A 20586-nucleotide genomic window follows, 5' to 3' on the forward strand; every position below is an offset into this window, starting at 1 on the left:
TGATGTTCCCTGTTCCTTTCCAATGTTAATGGGAGGGCAGTAAAAATACTTCAAGTTGCATACCCTGCAGTTTAGGTCCATTTCTTGATAACTGTGATAGTCACTATTTATGGACTAGAAAGACCATCATATATTTGTTGAAGGTTTATTACCAGGAACAAGCCAAGAAAGAAATAAAAAACCACAGAGTTCCCTCTGTACACTTTGTTCTTTGTAACAGGGTTAATATCACATTTCATTAAACAGCACTGGCATATTACCTTTCATGTAATTGTTTATTCCTTTGGACAATCATTATGTTTTACACTCTGAGAAAGTCTTTAAATTAAACTTCTTATAAAAATTATTAAACAATCTAAAAAGTCTCCAATACCGGATGTACTGAGCTGGAGCTAGTTTATCAGCTGCTCGGACTGGCATGGCTGCTGCAATTTTCTGGGAGACAGACTTTTCTAATGCTGTTCGGGTCTTTTCTGTAAGCTGAAATCACAAATGATATGTTAAACACTTGGAAACAATGCAAGTAATTCCAATAGTTATGTGCATCATTGACCACAATACCTCTCTGACAGCTTCCTCATCAGGTCTTTGCAGCTCAGGGTCATCCACATTCATAACCTCCTTTGGAATCAAGTCTGTGTATCTGCTGTAAATGACCTGAAACAGTGAAAGCAGCACTAAGAAGGGGAAGCACAGTAGATGGAAAAGCAAGAGATCTCTGCATTAGCTTTTCGGAATAGAACAGGCTAAAATACAAGGAGCATGCATGGATCAGAAATATATTTCAAATTCTTAATTACAAGACTGAATAAGACTTTAAAAAAAGTTTCTGTGGCTCTATAATTTGCTAAAAGAGTTTCTGTGGCTCTACAATCTGCTAAAAGATAATCAAATTTTTCATACCCTCTTTGAAGTTATAGGGATGTTATGTTTATCTGTTGGTAGAAACAGTGCTGGAAAGTATTTAAGTGGTTTGCTAAAATTAAACAAACTATTCCAAACTGTCATTCAGGTTTCAAAGTCTGTGATGATTTCTGGATTCTCCAGAGAGCTTCAAACACCTACACTTGTTATTTTGAGTTCAAACTATGTTCCTTGACATCCATGTAATTCTCTGCAGTTAAAAACACATTACCACAAATAAAATAAAAATCAAGGTGGTTATGAAGAACCGTTTCCAGTTTGTGGCCCCCTTCAAATGAATCAGGCTGCCCCCCAGGAGCGCATATGGCCTCCATTGAGGATCGCTAATCCATAAGACTCTTTACAACACAAAGGACATAACCTGGAGAAGAGGAATTGGCTGCCATGACTTAAGGTTCTACCCTTAAAAGGCAGAGTAAAAATTATTTTAAATAAAACTAAAAAGAGAGAGAGAGGCTGGCTGGCTGGCTGGCTTGCTCAGAGGGCTAGTTATGTGGCTGTGGTACCAGAGGTTGAGTGTTCAGTTTCCCACTGTGCATCCCCAAAGAGCCTGCCCGTGTGGCCTATTTGGCACAGTTCCAGAATGGCCGCACTTCTGAGTACTCTCTACCTAGAAAACTCTGAAAAGGGTTGCTGAAAGTCAAAACTGATTTGACTGCACACAATTAAAACAGAGAGAGCAAAAATCTGAGATGTTGTTAGCAGAGAGGGAATTAAGAGGCTTATATAAAAGTCAATTCATAATTTTCAAAACTTAACAGCTGTATCTACTAACAACTGTTTATGTCATCCTTCAGCACTACACAGGAACTTTGACTCCTGTTTTACCTTGTCAGACAAACATGACAAAAATGTAGTTATTCTGAACAACCATCAGTGGAAAAAAGTCAGTTTCAAACAGTGATTTACAAAGCTAGTTTATGTTCTCTATGGAGAGTTAAAATTAACTACCATGTTCTTTATTTATTTATTTATTTATATTTTATTTATTTATTTGATTTATACCCCGCCTATCTGGTCTACTTGACCACTCTAGGCGGCTTCCAGTATAGGATAAAACAATAAAACACAAGAACATTACATAATCATTTGATACAGTTACAATAAAATAGAGTGAGAATAAAATAAGAAGGAATAGAAAAGAAATCAGGTATTGACTGGAGGGAAGGCCTGGATGTACAACCATGTTTTAAATTGGGTTTTAAAGATTCCCAGCGTAGGGGCCACACAAATCTCTGAAGGGAGGTTGTTCCAGAGGCGAGGAGCCACCACCGAGAAGGCCCAGTTTCGTGTCTTTTCCTTCGGGGCCTCTCTCAGCGTCAGGCTCCTCAGCCTCACCTCCTGACTCACACGGGTGATCCAGGTAGACCTTGGTGGGAGCAGGCATTCCGCCAAATATTGAGGTCCTAAATTGTTTAGGGCCTTGTAAGTAAGCATTAAGACTTTGAAGTTGACACGGAAACAAATGGGCAGCCAATGCAATGCGGCCAGAGTTGGAGAAATACGTTGGTATTTTCTCACTTCAGTGACGAGTCTGGCCGCTGCATTCTGCACCACCTGAAGTTTCCACATCAGCCTCAAAGGCAGCCCCACGTAAAGCGCGTTACAGTGGTCTAATCTTGAGATTACGAGCGCATGCACCAAGGTAGTGAGTGCCCCTGTGTCGAGATAGGGCCGCAGCCGGGCGATCTGCGAGCGGTGGAAAAAGGCATACCGACGCCACCTGCGTTTCCATGGTGAGTGTCGGGTCCAGATGTACGCCCAGGCTGCAGACCCCACTCTTTGCAGCCAGGGTCACCCCCCCCCAAACGTGAGAGAGTCACCCAAGCCACCAACCATGAGGCCACCCACCCTCCGTCTTGTCCGGATTCAGCCTCAGCCCATTTTCCTGCATCCATTTCAGTACGGCCCCCAGGCAGCGCTGTAGGGACCGGACGGCATCACCTGCAGTTGGTGAAAAGTATATGTAGAGCTGGGTGTCATCGGCATATTGATGACACGAAGCCCCACACCCCCTGGTGACCCCTCCCAGCGGCCTCATATAGATGTTAAACAGCATCAGGGAGATAATCAATCCCTGTGGAACCCCACAATTGAGACTCCACAGGGCTGAAACACTCTCCCCAAGCTGCACTCTCTGGGGACGGTCCCCCAAGAAGTAATGGAGCCAGGCGAGTGCCGAGTCACCAATTCCCAACTCGGAGAGCCTCCCCAGGAGGATGCCGTGGTCGACGGTATCAAAGGCCACCAAATGACATGTTGGGACATATTCAAGGAAGCCATGGTTTCCAAGAACTCAAGAGCTGGCCCAGAAACCTCTGCCCCCGCGTACACGTTGAAATCACCCAAGACCAGAAGCCTCGGGGATCCCAACAGTGCCGCGGAGACAAAGTCGGCCAGCTCCAGAAGGGAACTGGCTGGGTTGCGGGGAGCACAGTAACCCAGCAAAATCCCAATACCATCCCTGGCCCCAATCGACACGTGGAGTGCCTCTAGATCTGGCTTTACCACTAAGGAGCGCCTAGTAACCTCCAAGCTGGATTTATAAACAATGGCTACTCCCTCCCCCCCGGCCCTCCAGTCTACCCTGGTGTTGGATGGCATAACCAGACGGACAGACAAGAGCCAGGGGAGGACCCCCTTCTCTGCCAATCCAAGTCTTGGTTATGCATGCCAGGATAACATTACATGCTAAAAATTCCCAACTAACTCTATCATTATTTAAATGGCTAAACTAAAGTGGAATAGTTTTCACCGAGATAGCCATCTTAGGGTATGACTAAACTGCTGAAATAAATCAGGTGCTGGATTTGGGGGTTTGAAATTGATTTAAAATCACATGGTTTTTATGTTGGTGTGTGCATCCTCTTGGGACAATTTTTATTCCTATATTACCATGTCTTTTCCACAAGAGCCTGCACAGAAATAGCAAGCGGAGGGTGAGGAGCAGACAAGCAGGGAAAGAAGAGTCTCGACTGTCTCAGCAACCCGTAGGATAATTTCCCCTTGTGCTCAGTTCCATTTTCTCAACCTGGTGGCAGTAACAACACAACCAAGTCAAATGTGCTGTTTATATACAGCCCCATAGTGCCTGAAGCTTTCTCTGGACATTTTATAATTTTTTAATTATGTAGGCTACACATTTGCCCCCCCCCCCCCCGGTGAGATGGGTAATCAATTTACTGGCCTCAGAAGGCTGAGTCAACCTCAAGCCAGATACTTAAGCCGAGGACAAAACTCAGGTTATGAGCAGAGTCTTCACTGCAGTACTGTAGTTTAACTACTGCATCATAAGAATCCTGTCAGTTCCCCTAATAAGGGAATATTTAGTTTCATCCCTATCGTTCTTCATCACATTGGGTTTCCATGACGTGGACGTCTCCTTTCTTGTTAAGTTACCCTTCTTGTCAAGTTACTATGCATCTCCCCTTTTTCTTTTTCACTCATTAGCTCTTCAGGAGCCTCACAGCAGCTTTGAATGGCCAATTAGAATTGCAACTAATCAGTGTAAATGTTTTCCTTTCTTCTCACTGCTGCTCCTGCTTTTGGGTTTAGAAAATTGGGCTTCTTCTGATCTGATTAGCCTTCAAGGAAAGAATTACATGTCTGCCCTTCTCCCCCACCCCCACCCAACACGCTGTCACAATCTCGTCTTTTAAAACCTTCCTGGATATGCAATTGGAATGCTAATTTGGGGGGGGGGAGGAGCTACACTAATGAATGCATGCAGAGTTTCTGTAAATACAATCATTATATTTACTTTAATTTTTAATGCACTTCGAAGTGTCATAGCACTAGATCCATGTTACAGATTTAAAAACCCAAGAGTCCAGACTGTAAAGCATCCTACAGTCTGAAACCCATGATCCTGGCGCTTGACAAATCCACATACACAGTTCACTCCGAAACAGGCATTCACATATGCCCAAATGATTCAAAATAAATTGTGCTCATAAATGAGTTAAAATAAACATACTGTAATTGAGTTAAAATACCCCTCATGGGTATTTTAAAAAATCTTGAGCTTTTGCAATTACAATCTACTTCTTCAGATGTGTGAAACACTATATGTGCTTTTGTTGGCTGTTTTCTTGCAAAAAACCGAAAGAAAGATTAAACATTTATTTGCAGTGCTCTGTCTCTTGAGATTTGAGAACTAACTGGCCTAGTTACTATTCAGCTGCACAGTAAGGTGATTACATTGTAGCAACATATATATTAAGCCTGGCCTACCAAATCAAATTAACTACCAAGGATGAACAATTTGTGCCCCTCTAGATGTCCCGTTATAACTTCTCTAATCTCTCACCATTGGTTATGCTGGTTAGAGCTGATGGGGTTTGCAGAGCCCCAAGTTACCCTCACTTGCAAGTTGACAGTTGCATGTCCCATTGGCCTATGGTAAAATATTTTCCATAAACCATGGAATATGAAATAGTTGCTCAAGGCTTTCTATTTTGTAAAGAATTGAAAAGAAGGCATAAACTGGATAGTAATATACTATCATGCAATAGTACAGCATACAATTTGTATATACTGTACAATGTTTTCTTTGGGGCCTACTAGTTAACATCTCTCAGGTTGTGTAATGTTTTTGGTAGTTAGATGCCCACTCACTTAGAATGATGTTAGGCAGCAATACTTAGAGATTTCTCACAACATGCATACAATTCCACAGCTGTGAAAGCCAGACTAAAAGCAATCTCTTCATCCCCCCCCCCAAAAAAAAAAGCTGAATAAAGGATACAAGGAAGAAGAAGAAAAAGCAATAATGAAAACGAAACCCTATGGAAGTTCGAATCTGACTGCTCTATAGATTCTAAACTGAGATTGTTCAGTTGAGGACATATCAATTCTCCAAACAGAGACTGCTCAAAGCAGCAACTCTCAGCCTTCATGGAATTTCCATAGCAATAAAAGCAGATGTGTAGCCTGGATAATAATTTTTTACACAGCAGCCATTTAGCAATTCTCACACAACTATTCCAAAATTAACAGTCCTTTAAATCAGAGTTCCCCAACCCCTGGTCCATGGCCCTGTGCCAGTCCGTGGCCTGAGCCGGACTGGGCCAAAGAGACAGACCTCCTCCCACGCACAGCCTGTTTGTGCCTGTGCCCACGTGAGTGCTCCCCACCTCTTTGCACATGCGCACAAGTGCCCCCTGAGCGCCGTGCTGCCTGTTGTGCATGAGCAAGCACCCGCATGAGCACTGTGCCGCCCTTTGTACATGCGCACAAGCGTGCCCGCTACTTTGTGCACAGGCTCCTTTGCCCATGTGCATGAGCACAGGGGGGTGCACCACCTTCTCCAGCCGGTCTGCAGGGCTAAAAAGGTTGGGGACCGCTGCTTTAAATGAGTATCAACAGGAGCACATCTCAAAAAACAAAGTGAAGTACATTTGAAGAGCAGTATTTTTTCACCGTAATTAACTATAAAACTCCTAAGATTCTCAATGCATGAAGAACCAGGCTCACCCAAAGAACAAATATTTCAGGGAATGAAGGGAGGAGATATTAAATATCTCAATATTAAAATGTATATGCTCTGAATAGAATAAAAACATAAGTCCTTATCCACTGTTTGAAGAAAGTATCAGCAAATTGTGGTACAATGTGTTAACCATATCAGTAAACCTGGCTTGTACTCAGTCACGTGCCTGTTCACCTCTGCAAAGGAAATGTGTCAAAGCAACCAGCCCCACTGGTTGTAAGAATACTGGGCGTGGGGTTGCACTCTAGAACTGCTGGCAACACTAAGTGGAAACAAGTATCTACTTCTTGACTTCACATGTCATGAAAATAGTTTTAATCTAGGAAACATAATTCCAGTTCAGAACAGTTTCTCATTCTTATTTTCGTGGTTGATGACCAACACAGAAGCATATGCTTGGCTCACGAGTATGCAATGAAAGTCAGCTTATAGTCTGTCATTACACCGGGATGAGTAACCACTTGTCGCAGGCAACTCTGAAGTTTAATCTATAAAATTCAAGCTACTTGCACTTCAAGTTATGAAATTCTAAAAGTTATATATATGCAGTGTTCTTCTGGCTTCAACAAGTTACACTTCTTTTAAGAAAGAAGTCATACAGCTCAGGAGATAGTGCTAGATATGTCCTTCTGCATCTTCCTGCCATTTTCAAGTCTACTGGATTAAGACAAAACAAAGTTGTGCCCATAGATTAACATGAGGAACAAGAAAGCAATCTCGACCACTATTGCTAGGAGGCTCTTCCATCCAAATCAAATGAAGGCAGAAATCCGTCTCTCTGACTGGCTTCCAGTTGTTCAGGAAAGCAATCAATCTCTGCTACACTTGATTCCAGAGCAATGAGACTGGAATGTGCAGGTAATCACAGCAATGTGGTAGACAGCAAACACACTGGTAACTCCCGAAATAAAATGATAATCAGCGTCAGTCATTTGAACAAAATATTCTTATGCTCTGGTCTACATTTGTAGAAAATCTGGGTGGCAGAGTTCTTAGGAAACAGGCTTGATTTTGGATTATAGCCCCTAGCCAAAAGAGTTACAGTCCACCCTGACACTTCATTCTGTTGCATATATAGACTGGGCGCTAATCATCTATGTGCCCTTACATGCCTGTTCACCTGTTTAAAATATATGCACTATGAATATGTTCCTATTTATTTTTAACACTATAGGAATACATTTAGAAAAGTGAACAAAGGTTGTGCATTAGATATACATCTCACCATTTCCATATTTATGCTCTACAAATAAACATTTGAGAATTCTATTACCTTGTCTTTTGACTGACCCTGACGAGCAATAGCATCGTATTTTATTTTTCCTTCTGCATCGACCTGAACAGCTAACGCATTGGACATTTTCTTTTTTCGGCCCATATCCAGAGGATACTGAGCAACATGAATTTCTGGGAAAGCACCTCCATCTCCAAAATCCTGTACAGAAATAAAAGTGGAAGTTATAAGCAAGATAAGTAAAATGGTAGTTATTAGTACTGGGACCCCAAGTTTCGATATAAGGCAATGGGGAGGAGAAAATACTGAGTAGCCGGCAGCCCTTTGTTTGGCAAGTTGAGAGATATAATCCAACCAAAGGTCACTGGGGTGGAATCTAAGTCTTTTTATTTCTTCTTTTCTTATTCTATCCCATCTTGGCAATCCTTTCTTAAATTAATTGTCTTAATTAATATTGCAACTGTATTTTTATGATTATATATATTTTTATATTGATTTATTTTATGTTGTATGCTGCCCCGAATAGACATGGTCTAGAGGGGCGGGGTATAAATTAAATAAATAAATAAATAAATAAATATATAAATAAATAAATCTGAAATCCCACACTTCGGAATTGTGTTTGCAGCCTGCATTTTCAAACTCACCTTTGGCACAGATATCTGCAATGACTTTTAGGACTTTCATATAGTGTACTTTTCCTGCACCATCTGCAATGCACGGTTGCCTAGCCTGATGAAGACTTGCATGGTGCAAATGCTAGCTTTTTTAAAATATATATTTTTAGTTGTCTAATAAAGGTATCACCTGCCCTTACTTTTGGATTATGTAAAGATCACACAACTTTATTAGCTTGTTTTATTAATCCTGGAATACTAATTAAAGGTGGCTGGATAGCTCGGTGAGCTAGGTGACTGGCTGTGGAACAAAACGCTTGGAGTTCAGTTCTTGTCTATACATCCCAGAAGAGGCAGACTGTATGGCCTTGGGCAAGTGGCACAGTCCCAGGATGTACCCAGAAGAAGAGAATGGTAAATGTCTTTCTTTCTTTCTTTCTTTCTTTCTTTCTTTCTTTCTTTCTTTCTTTCTTTCTTTCTTTCTTTCTTTCTTTCTTTCTTTCTTTCTTTCTTTCTTTCTTTCTCTTTCTTTCTTTCTTTCTTTCTTTCTTTCTTTCTTTCTTTCTTTCTTTCTTTCTCTCTCTCTCTCTCTCTCTCTCTCTCTCTCTTTCTCTTATATACCGCCCACACTACCCAAAGGTCTCTGTGTGGCTTACAAGAATTTAAATGCAATAAAAAGATAAAACAATTAAAATACAACTGAAAATACAGTACTCTAAAAAACTTCTGAGTACTCCCTACCTAGAAAACCTTGAAAAGGTCACCATAAGTCAGAATTGACTTGACGGCACACAATTATTAATACTCATTGAAATGGAATAGTTAGGCCTAGGGTCCTATTTTATGGTTTATGCACATCTAACAATGTGCTGCTAAAAGCCTCTTAGATTTTAAAAGTGGTCTGTCAGGTAGCATACAAGAAGCACTCTTTAAGAAATACTTTATTCTATTCTTTTTTAAAGCATCGCACAAACTGTTTTTGTATATGATATCTCTCTCCTATTTTTGTTTTTATGCTATTGTTTGGTTTATTGTTCTATTTGTTGTTTGGTTCTAGCTTGTTCAATGCACGCATGCATGCACACATCCATCCATTGGGAAATGACAAACTAGTTCCGTGGTTCCTTAATTTCTAGCCTATAATACAGAAGGCTATAATCCTAAAAAAATTAATGTCCATTTATATGTGCATCTTTGATAAATCACATTAAGTGGCATGTAAACATTTTACGTGTTATTATGCAAGCTGTTCAGTAATGTTGAGCTGTTAAATTCTGCAGAAATTCTAGATTTTGGTTTACCAAGATGTTTAGAAAACACTTTTTGGAAGCATTTTACATACCTAACAAAATCTGACTTTGCTTTTACAAAAACCTTGCATAAGATGTGTCTAAAATCTGCTGCAGCAATAGGTTCATATAAAACCTAACAAAAATGCCACAAGAGAAAAAACTAGTATTGAAAAATCAGTGAAAGGTCTTAGACACAGTATTATCTCCAAATTATATCTGATACTGAGAGAATCTGTGCAGAAAACAATGGCTGTTGGATTAACTGATCTTGGAAGTGGTATTTGAAAATATACATTTATGGTCAGAGACCATGAGCTAATTCTGTGGCATTACTATATTTCTAAACACTTAGTATTTAGAACCAGTTAAAAACTATTCTAATGTAGGCCCTGTATATTACATTGCAGCCATACTAAAGGCCATACACAAAGATGGGTAGCTTATCTATATACACCTTCAGGAAACAAATTATTGCTAAAATTAGAGATAAAAATTGGGGGCTTATAAATGTACTAGTAGATCCCATTCAAATTACATTGCCAAAATTATGAGTTAACTTGCTTCCTACTTTTTGAATAAAATGGTCAACAACTTGGGATGGAGAGTGTACCCAGTCCAAATACAGAAGAATTGAAGTTAAGGCATTACCAGACACTAAACATTTTTGAGAAAGCAGCACAGGAGCTTGCCTCTATATGTACACTGTATATGGGAATGAGGTAAGTTGGACTCCCACAGCATCTGGATACCCAAGATTAGGAATTACAATTGTGGATTTCTTGCAGAGCTTCAAAAGACATTTTAAGTTCATTATTGCTGCTGATCACTCCTGCAGCTTTTTCTGTGTTGTTTACAATAATTAACATTTCAGCTTTCACAACAGGTGCTTGAAGCATTTTATTCCCATTTCACACATGGGGAAACCAAGGTAAGCAAATAACTACTTAGCTTGGTTTCCCCCCATGCAATTAGTGTACAGAACAGACAGAATAGTAATCCAGGTCTTGAAGGCTTTAATCCAGTTTAGATCCTACATCTTCACAGCATGATTTACCAAATATATGCCTAGCACCAAATTCAACTGAGATTGCAAAATATTTGATATTTGAAGATTTATGAAACTTTGCATGTTCTAAATTTGAGTGGTAGCTTGTGTTCAGTTAGTGATTTACAAACTGGGTAGACGTGCCATAGCAATTAGATTCCTCTAATTTTAACATTCAGGGTTGTATGTAAAACTATTTTGGGTAAAATCCCAAGGTATACGAGTATCTACCTATGCAATAGGACTATGTACTCTGTGCGGTCTCCTATCCCAACTCTAGTATTTCCTCTGTAAGGTCCCACAATCTTCTAAGGCAGATTTTGAAGGTGTACATGGGACTGTAGGGGAGAGGATGATTGTCCCTTTTCTGTTCCGCCAATAGAAGCCATTTTGTCAGGGAAGGGAATAAGTCTTCTATGGATTTTCACCTTATACTTCCTGAAGTATATTTTAGTGATCAATATTTATACTTCTTGAAGCTTATTTTAGTGATCAAGACATTCTGTTACCATTTTGGCTCATATGGTTGTTAAATTCCAGCTGAACTCAAATAACAAGAAAATAACTGGAGCACAAATATTAAGTGCCTTTATCTTCAAACAACAAGGTAACAGAAACCATTACTTATTACTAGAACTGTGTACATTACTGCTTACCTCCAACATTCGTGGTATCCATCCTTTCCGATAACCATAAGGAGGAGGCTCCCTTCTTGATGACACTAGTGCTGTCTGCCTCACCCTTTGCAATCTTGTCCTCTCTTCTAACTCCAACTGGTCCTGAGATAGCTGAGTTGGTGCTGGTAAAAAGCTAAGTAAAGACAAAAGAATGAACTGAATCTCGTCACTTCATCTCTACTTAACATTAGATAGCAAAAGCAATACATTTTTCCAATGCAAAAAAAAAAAAATCACAAAGAAGCTGAAGTTCTGGCTTTACAAAAATTGGCTGCAGTGTCAATTTAACTGAGACAGCAATGACAACCATATGGAAAGAGCTTGTTTTCTATTTGTGGAGTCCATACAGTGGGGTCTTGACTTGAGAACTTAATCCGTATTGGAAGGCGGTTCTCAAGTCAAAAAGTTCTCAGGTCAAATCTGCATTTCCCATAGGAATGCATTGAGAACCATTTGATCCGTATCTGCTCTTTTCCGTCCATAGAAACTAATGGGAAGCTGCTATTCCGCCTTCGACCACTAGAGGGGGATATTTTGTTTCTTTTTTTCCTTAGGTCAAGAAAGGTTCAGGGAAGGCAGGGAAAATACAGTCCAGGCAGGACAGTACCAGGCAGTCCGAAGACTATCTCCCAATCCACTCTCTAAACGCCGGGAGGAGTGAGGAAGCAGACAGGCACCCTTTTCACTGGCCAACAGTTAACCGAAAGTTCACATTTTGCACTTTCCCTGCCTCCCACGTGGGTTTTTTTGTTCGTAACTCAAATCTAAGTACGTAAGTCAAGTCAATATTTTCCTATGAGAGCGGTTCTTAAGTCAAAATGTTCTTAACTCGAGCCATTCTTAAGTCAAGACCCCACTGTACATCTTCAACAGTCTATGTATCGGACAGCTCAGTAACCACTTCTGTCCATCACAATGGAACCCTGATTTATTAACCAATGGTTGAACAGAAGGAGCTGAACCAAGGAAATATAAGAAGAGAATGAAAGACAGGGACTTCAGTTAGGGATATCAGTTGAGGATTTCAGTTAGGGATCAGTAAGAGTTAAAGTAAGGATTTCAGAGGTTAGAGAAAGAGCTAGATAGTCAAAGTTAGAAGTGAGAATAGTAACCACTAAATACACAAGTTGATTAAATGGCAAATAAATAAACAAGACATTTAAATGATTGTGATTCTGACTAAATAAATAAAGAACATCTGTAACTTTAATAAAAACTTTCAATGATTGGTAGCCTGTGTTGGAGTGAAATAATTTACATTGTGGATAAAAGAATTCCACTGATGACAGCGGAAAAGTGTGAAAATTAAATGTCATGCCTGAAAGGGAACCTGGGTGTGTAGAAGAACAAACAGGAGAACTGGGGGTGTGTGACACTAAGGTTCTGGCTGACAGCAATGACAACCAGATGGAAAGAGCTTATTTTCTATTTGTGGAGTCCATACGTCTTCAACAGTCTGAGAACTATGTCAGTTTTTCCTGGACTATGGGCTTGCTACTGAGGAGTCCAGATTTTGACTAGAATTGTTAGGTGCATTTTTGTAGCATCTACTGACCTGACCCCTCTGCCTATTTCCCCTGACTTGCACTGGATGCATAATGCAAAGGATTCAGTTCCTCTATTTATAATGAGTTTTGCATGCAGATACTGAGCAGTAATTGCTTCAAAGATAATCAAAGCCTGTTTTAAATATGTTTACCCATCCCCTTAGTTTGCTAAAAAACCTAGACATATTTGTAGAGAGGCCATGGGTGTCTCACTTAATTTTGGGTAGGTACCCAGGATAAGATCTACAATTGCTACTGAGATCTAAACTTAACAAACTCTGTTTGCTTTTGCTGGTGTTAAATTAGGGAGGTATTAGAGATGTAAAATTTCCCAAAATTTCCATTTTTTCCAGGGGGGGAAACATTTTTCCAGGTTTTTTTTTTTTTTGGAAAAAATGGAAATTTCTGGGGGGGGGGGGAAACGGGGGACCCTCCTCTTCCTATCCCCACTCTGGCATAGGAAGAGGGACTCAAGTGATCCCCCACCCCTGCTGTCTTTGCAAAGACAGCTGGGGTGGGAGATCCCTCCTTCAGCCCTTAAAAATGTGTAAAATATATGTTGTGGCCCTCATACTGAAAAGTTTGGAGACCCCTGCCCTAAGTATACAGTGGGGTTAATAGGTTTACTGTCAGGGTATTCTACTTAGTGGCGGTGTACCTCTTCCCAAGACATCAAAGACTTAATCTGAGGCCTCTCCTATATTGTACATAAAAGACGGGCTTTTCCACCGAGCCAGGCAACCCACTGGACGCCACGGTTACCAAATGACGGGCGGTCACACATGTGCTAGCCAACCCTCGGTTGTATATGAGCCTGCCGTCGCGTCCAACGACCGTGTCACACTCTGAGGGCTCACTCGGCTCCAACACAACTCCCAAGTCCCCTTCTGAGGCAAGGGAGAGCCTCTGTTTAGGCAGGCGAAACCTTCATCTTTCCCTCTCCGTCTGGCGTGCCGCTCAAACCGGGGCAGAAACCCGCCACGAATCCCACTCAACCGACATTTCCAAGCCAGAAAAAGCCCTGCTCCGAAGACTAGACGCACCGAAGGAAGAAAAAAAGGTCCAACCACGCTGTTTAAAAGCAGGACTCGAGGTGTGAGCTCTTGAGAAACCGCCCGGACCCATCGAGGCCTCCCTTGCGCTACGGCGCTCCTCTAACCAAAACGACCCCGCAATCGATGTCGGTAAACAAACAGCTGCGGCCATGTTAAAATAAATGAATTCCACGAAGGAACCAACAACCTATCTCGCCCCCACCCCCAATTCCCAGCAAACTCCCGCCGCTTCGAGACCCGAAACAAACCTAGTCAGCGCCATCTTGCTGTTCTCCTCCTCTTCCTCTGTAGGCCCCACGACGACAGCAGTGGCGCTGAATGACACCCCCTACTGAACAAGCCTCGGCCCCCAAGGCATGCTGGGAGTTGTAGTGTCTACGCTTAGTTCCGTCGTCGAGGGAGAAAGGGAGAGGAGCATGAGCCGTTGCTGTGCGCATGCGCCCCAGCGGCGGGCCACCTGGGAGCTTTGGTTCTGAGGACTTCTGTGAGGACAACGCAGCTTGAAAACGAGAGAAGTGGCGAATACTGTAGAAGGGAAGAGGAATGTGCCTTTGAGCTCACGAGGAGAGAACGAGGACAAACAACAGTTGAAGCAACTGGAGACAGTCCCCGTCGTCCTGCAGGATGGATGTTAAAGGCAACATTTAATACTGTACAGTATTTGGAAAGAACGGGATTGACCCTTCTGGCTAGGAGAACGAAGCTCGCCTCCAAAAGGAACGACAGCATGTAAAATATATGTTTGCTTGAATATTTCTGTTTGTAAATCACACTTAGAAGCCTAATTATATTTTAGTGATCAACTGCATCCCTCAAATGGAGCAAGGAAACGGAATCGCTGTTTAGTTGTCGCTGTCTGTATATGTATATCTCCCATATATGTTTATGTATATATGTGGACAAAAATATGTTTTGATAGCAAGAAGAACTGAAGTTGTTACATAGTGCAATATGTAGATAAGCCTGAAATAGAACATTGGTTAGATTTACAGTATTTGACACACTCTGCACCATTACACAACATAGCTCTTCTCAGGTGGGAGAGAAGCAAGAATACTACATTGCAGTGTAATTCAAAATGTTGCTCTCTTCCTCACAAACTTGCATTTTGGTCGCTGTTTGTTAGTAGTTAAATAATGAAATATGGAAATAAAATGAACAAAATTATGATTCTTGGATAAAGTAACGAGGAATTTGTGTATATATTGCTAAATTAAAAAATGAAATAGAAGTCTTAGCTGGGTAGATAGAGCCATATCAGAAAAATGTAACACATTATATTCTCTCAAATGTTATATAAAAATGTGCAGCTGTCTTGAGTTTCATTTTTGTATGAAATGTGAAGTGTGAGCATGACAATAAAATGGAGGAAGGAATGCAGTACTGAAATTGGATGGAGTGAGAAGTTAGTGATTCTGCAAAGCTTTTAGGAATTCTCTCTTCTACATCTGTAACATAAAACAATTGGATATTAGACAAATTTCCAAATATAAAATCCACAGACAGGCTATTTCTTTCTTTCTTTCTTTCTTTCTTTCTTTCTTTCTTTCTTTCTTTCTTTCTTTCTTTCTTTCTTTCTTTCTTTCTTTCTTTCTTTCTTTCTTACTTACTTACTTACTTACTTACTTACTTACTTACTTACTTACTTATACTGCTCTTTTAGTGCAAGCATGACACTGGATGGTTTACACAAGATTAAATTTACGATACCCCAGATTATTAGAATTGCTTGCCATTGTATCATTCTTATGGAACAACATGACTGCCTCCATTTTTTTGGAGCACGTGTGATATGTCACATTTCTTATGAGAAAATAATAAAATTTTGCTGGCACTTAACATAAATACAGTTCTAAGGACTTGCTGAATCTTATATGGCATCTATACCAGATAATAAAAGTCAACATGTAACAGTCTAGATAGTTATAAAAAATATGGAACCTAATGAATAAAGGAATCTTACAACTGCTCAGAAGTAAGATTTGGTTAGTTAAGCAAGGCTCATTTCCAAATAAGTGAGAATAAAATTGCAGCCAAAGTTAGGTGATTAATTGTATAGCAGAAAAATACTGGGGATGTTCAAAAAAGTTGTGAAATATATTTGCGCTTTCATGGCCGGGATCTAATGGTTGTTGTGGGTTTTTCGTGCTCTTTGGCCGTGTTCTGAAGGTTGTTCTTCCTAACGTTTCGCCAGTCTCTGTGGCCGGCATCTTCAGAGGACAGCACTCTGTGCTCTGGGGTAGTTGGCTTGGGAGTAAAGAAATATGTTTATCCCATCCCCTTGTACTCCCAAGCCAACTACACCAGAGCACAGAGTGCTGTCCTCTGAAGATGCCGGCCACAGAGACTGGTGAAACGTTAGGAAGAACAACCTTCAGAACACGGCCAAAGAGCATGAAAAACCCACAACAACCAAAGTTGTGAAACATCTGTAATGAAATATATTAAGAAATATTTAGTGCTTCTCTGTGTTTTAATATACTCAAAAAGAAAGGTTGATTTGAAGGAAAACCTTATAGTTGAAGCTGTATCCCAGATGGCAAGAAAAATTAGACCACAAATGGATCCCCAATTCTGTTTTCAGTCAAAATATAGGTGTCTTGATACACCTTTCTTTTACCTTAACTTCCACCCCAAGTTAACACAAGGACTCTACTGTTTGATTCCCTGAAAAAGAAGAAATCACCAGGACTATATTACCAAAGATTATCTAAATATCAAAAGGTCTGTGCTGAAAAGGTAGTATTTGCAGATGTTGACCCTGTGAAAACCTGTGTTTCATTTCTGATCTAATTCACTGTTTGAGATGTGGAATGGATGGTGGGATTAATACTTAAAGTGGAGGTTAAGGAACAAGAAGGTGCATCAATGTGCCCATGTTTTGAATAACAATGAGGAGGTGGTCTGAATGTCTGCTTTGTAGGATACATTAACAGTGGCTGAAATCCAGTAGTAAGTTGCAACTACAGTAGGCCCACTGAATCAAGGAAATTTATGAAGGAGTTGACTCACATATCCCCATTGATTCAATGGGCCTATACTAGTCTAGATACAATGTACAGTACTACTGGATTTCAGCCACTGTTAATGTATCTGTAGCGGAACCCCACATCATGCCTGTCCATCGTGGGAAACTCAAAGGCAGGAGCCTATGAGAGGACAGGAGGGGCAGAACAAAAAGGATAGTTAGACAGTTAGAATTCGGACAGAGACAGGGAACACGAGTTGGAAAAAAGAGGTTGCTGATAGGGAATTGAAGAGAGAGCTACGAGATTGAATTAAGTTAAGAGAGAATGCTAGAGAAAATAGGAAAGAGTTTAAAAGTATAGAGAATATATATAGTCGAAGAATATTATAACAGTGAATAAAAACAAACAAACCCAATGTGAAAGCAATTGATATTTAATGACTAAGCCTAAACATATGTGATTTTCTCCCGTGATTTGCATGTGTGTGTGTTTAGTCGTTTAGTCGTGTCCGACTCTTCGTGACCCCATGGACCAGAGCACGCCAGGCCCTCCTGTCTTCTACTGCCTCCCGGAGTTGTGTCAGGTTCATGTTGGTTGCTTCGCAGACACTGTCCAGCCATCTCATCCTCGGTCGTCCCCTTCTCCTCTTGCCATCACACTTTCCCAACATCAGGGTCTTTTCCAGGGAGTCTTTTCTTCTCATTAGATGGCCAAAGTACTGGAGCCTCAGCTTCAGGATCTGTCCTTCCAGTGAGCACTCAGGGTTGATTTCCTTTAGAACTGATAGGTTTGTTCTCCTTGCAGTCCAGGGGATTCTCAAGAGCCTCCTCCAGCACCACAATTCAAAGGCATCAATTCTTCGGCGGTCTGCTTTCTTTATGGTCCAGCTCTCACTTCCATACATCACGACAGGAAAAACCATAGCTTTGACTATTCGGACTTTTGTTGGCAAGGTGATGTCTCTGCTTTTCAAGATGCTGTCCAGATTTGTCATCGCTTTCCTCCCAAGAAGAAGGCGCCTTTTAATTTCAGGGCTGCTGTCTCCATCTGCAGTGATCATGGAGCCCAGGAAGATAAAATTTGACACTGCCTCCATATCTTCCCCTTCTATTTCCCAGGAGGTGATGGGACCAGTGGCCATGATCTTAGTTTTTTTGATGTTGAGTTTCAGACCGTTTTTTGCACTCTCCTCTTTCACTCTCATTACAAGGTTCTTTAATTCCTCCTCACTTTCTGCCATCAGAGTGGTATCATCTGCATATCGGAGGTTGTTGATATTTCTTCCGGCAATCTTAATTCCGGCTTGGGTTTCTTCCAGTCCAGCCTTCCGCATGATGTATTCTGCATATAAGTTAAATAAGCTGGGGGACAATATACAGCCTTGCCGTACTCCTTTCCCAATTTTGAACCACTCAGTTGTTCCATGACCAGTTCTAACTGTTGCTTCCTGTCCCACATATAGGTTTCTCAGGAGACAGATAAAGTGGTCAGGCACTCCCATTTCTTTAAGAACTTGCCATAGTTTGCTGTGGTCCACACAGTCAAAGGCTTTCGCATAGTCAATGAAGCAGAAGTAGATATTTTTCTGGAACTCTCTGGCTTTCTCCATAATCCAGCGCAAGTTAGCAATTTGGTCTCGAGTTCCTCTGCCTCTTCGGAATCCAGCTTGTACTTCTGGGAGTTCTCGGTCCACATACTGCTGAAGCCTACCTTGGAGGATTTTGAGCATAACCTTGCTAGCGTGCGAAATGAGTGCAATTGTACGGTAGTTGGAGCATTCTTTGGCACTGCCTTTCTTTGGGATTGGGATGTAGACTGATCTTTTCCAATCCTCTGGCCACTGTTGAGTTTTCCAAACTTGCTGGCATATTGAATGTAGCACCTTAACAGCATCATCTTTCAAGATTTTAAATAGTTCAACTGGAATGCCATCACCTCCACTGGCCTTGTTGTTAGCCAGGCTTTCTAAGGCCCACTTGACTTCGCTCTCCAGGATGTCTGGCTCAAGGTCAGCAACTACATTGTCTGGGTTGTCCGGGATATCCACATCTTTCTGATATAATTCCTCTGTGTATTCTTGCCACCTCTTCTTGACGTCTTTTGCTTCTGTTAGGTCCCTCCCATTTTTGTCTTTTATCATGTTCATCTTTGCGCAAAATGTTCCTCTAATATGTCCAATTTTCCTGAACAGATCTCTGGTCTTTCCTTTTCTGTTATCTTCCTCTATTTCTTTGCATTGTTCATTTAAGAAGGCCCTCTTGTCTCTCCTTGCTATTCTTTGGAAGTCTGAATTCAAGTTTCTGTAACTTTCCCTATCTCCCTTGCATTTTGCTTCCCTTCTCCTCTCTGCTATTTCTAAGGCCTCGTTGGACAGCCACTTTGCTTTCTTGCATTTCCTTTTCTTTGGGATGGTTTTCGTTGCTGCCTCCTGGACAATGTTACGAGCCTCTATCCAAAGTTCTTCAGGCACTCTGTCCACCAAATCTAGTTCCTTAAATCTGTTCTTTACTTCCACTGTGTATTCATAAGGGATTTGGTTTAGATTATACCTGAGTGGCCCAGTGGTTTTTCCTACTCTCTTCAGTCTAAGCTTGAATTTTGCTATGAGAAGCTGATGATCAGAACCGCAGTCAGCTCCAGGTCTTGTTTTTGCTGACTGTATAGAGCTTCTCCATCTTTGGCTGCAGAGAATATAATCAATCTGATTTCGATATTGCCCATCTGGTGATTTCCATGTATAGAGTCGCCTCTTGTGTTGTTGGAAAAGAGTGTTTGTGATGACCAGCTTATTCTCTTGACAAAACATGTGATTTGCATGACATCTGTAAAATCAATAAATTTGTTGAATTGGCAGCACTTGTCTAAGATCTATTTGGTATAAAGGGAATAATACCTGGTGGCAGGATGAAGTGAGGACACACATCCAGAGGATGGACTTGTGTTTAAGGCAAAATAAACAAAGGACAACTCCTTCATAAATTCCCTTGATTCAGTGGGCCTACTGTAGTTGCATCTTACTACTGGACTTTAGCCACTAACTCTTCTTTTTGATTCCCCCTCCCCTCAGCTTTTAGAAACATAGTGTTGGGAAAAAGAAATTCTGTCTTTACAACACAAATTGAAGTAATACTACCTTTGTTTTCAAAAGTGCTGTATCAGTAAACACCACCTTGGCCCTCCAGATGTTCTTGGACTTCAACTCCCAGAAATCCTGGCCAGCAGAGGTGGTGGTGAAGGCTTCTGGGAGCTGTAGTCTAAGAACATCTGGAGGGCCAAGGTTGGACACCACTGAAAGATGGATAACTCTGCTGGAGCATCTGGTTGTTGAACTGGGAGTCAGGGGTTCAGTTCTGCTCTGCTTTATTAGAAATGAGCCAGTGTGTTAGGGATGGGACTTGTGGAATTAACATCATGAGTCCCAGGAGGATACCACGGTCAACGGTATCGAAGGCGGCTGAGATATCGAGGAGGACCAACAAAGACTTTTGCCCCTGTCGGCCTCCCTCAGCAAGTTGTCAAACAGGGCGACCAATGCCGTTTCTGTATTGTGGCGCGGCCTGAAGCCCGACTGGAATGGATCCAGGGCATTTATTTCATCCAAAAGAGCCTGAAGCTGGTCAGCCAACACCCTCTCTACCATTTTGCTGAGGAAAGAAACTGGTGACAGGCCTATAATTGCCAATGTTGTCCACCGCCAAGCTCGGTTTCTTCCTTATGGGCCTAATGAGTGTCTCC

At 41.2% G+C, this 20586-nt stretch overlaps 1 protein-coding gene across 1 annotated transcript in view; it reads right to left on the reverse strand.

Annotated features, from left to right (window-relative positions):
• SNW1 (SNW domain containing 1) overlaps window positions 1-14316 on the reverse strand; it is a 24582-nt gene extending 10266 nt beyond the window's left edge. The window contains exons 1-5 of the mRNA XM_020794372.3: window positions 14131-14316; window positions 11260-11413; window positions 7689-7850; window positions 562-657; window positions 374-480 (exon numbers count right to left, since the gene is read on the reverse strand). Coding sequence (XP_020650031.1) covers window positions 374-480; window positions 562-657; window positions 7689-7850; window positions 11260-11413; window positions 14131-14144 — 533 coding nt within the window. The 5' untranslated portion in view covers window positions 14145-14316. The remainder of the gene's footprint in view (window positions 1-373; window positions 481-561; window positions 658-7688; window positions 7851-11259; window positions 11414-14130) is intronic.
• Between the last annotated feature and the right edge of the window lie 6270 nt (window positions 14317-20586).

This window comes from Pogona vitticeps, chromosome 1 (genome assembly GCF_051106095.1).
Source record: "Pogona vitticeps strain Pit_001003342236 chromosome 1, PviZW2.1, whole genome shotgun sequence".
NCBI classification, from domain to species: Eukaryota; Metazoa; Chordata; class Lepidosauria; order Squamata; family Agamidae; genus Pogona; species Pogona vitticeps.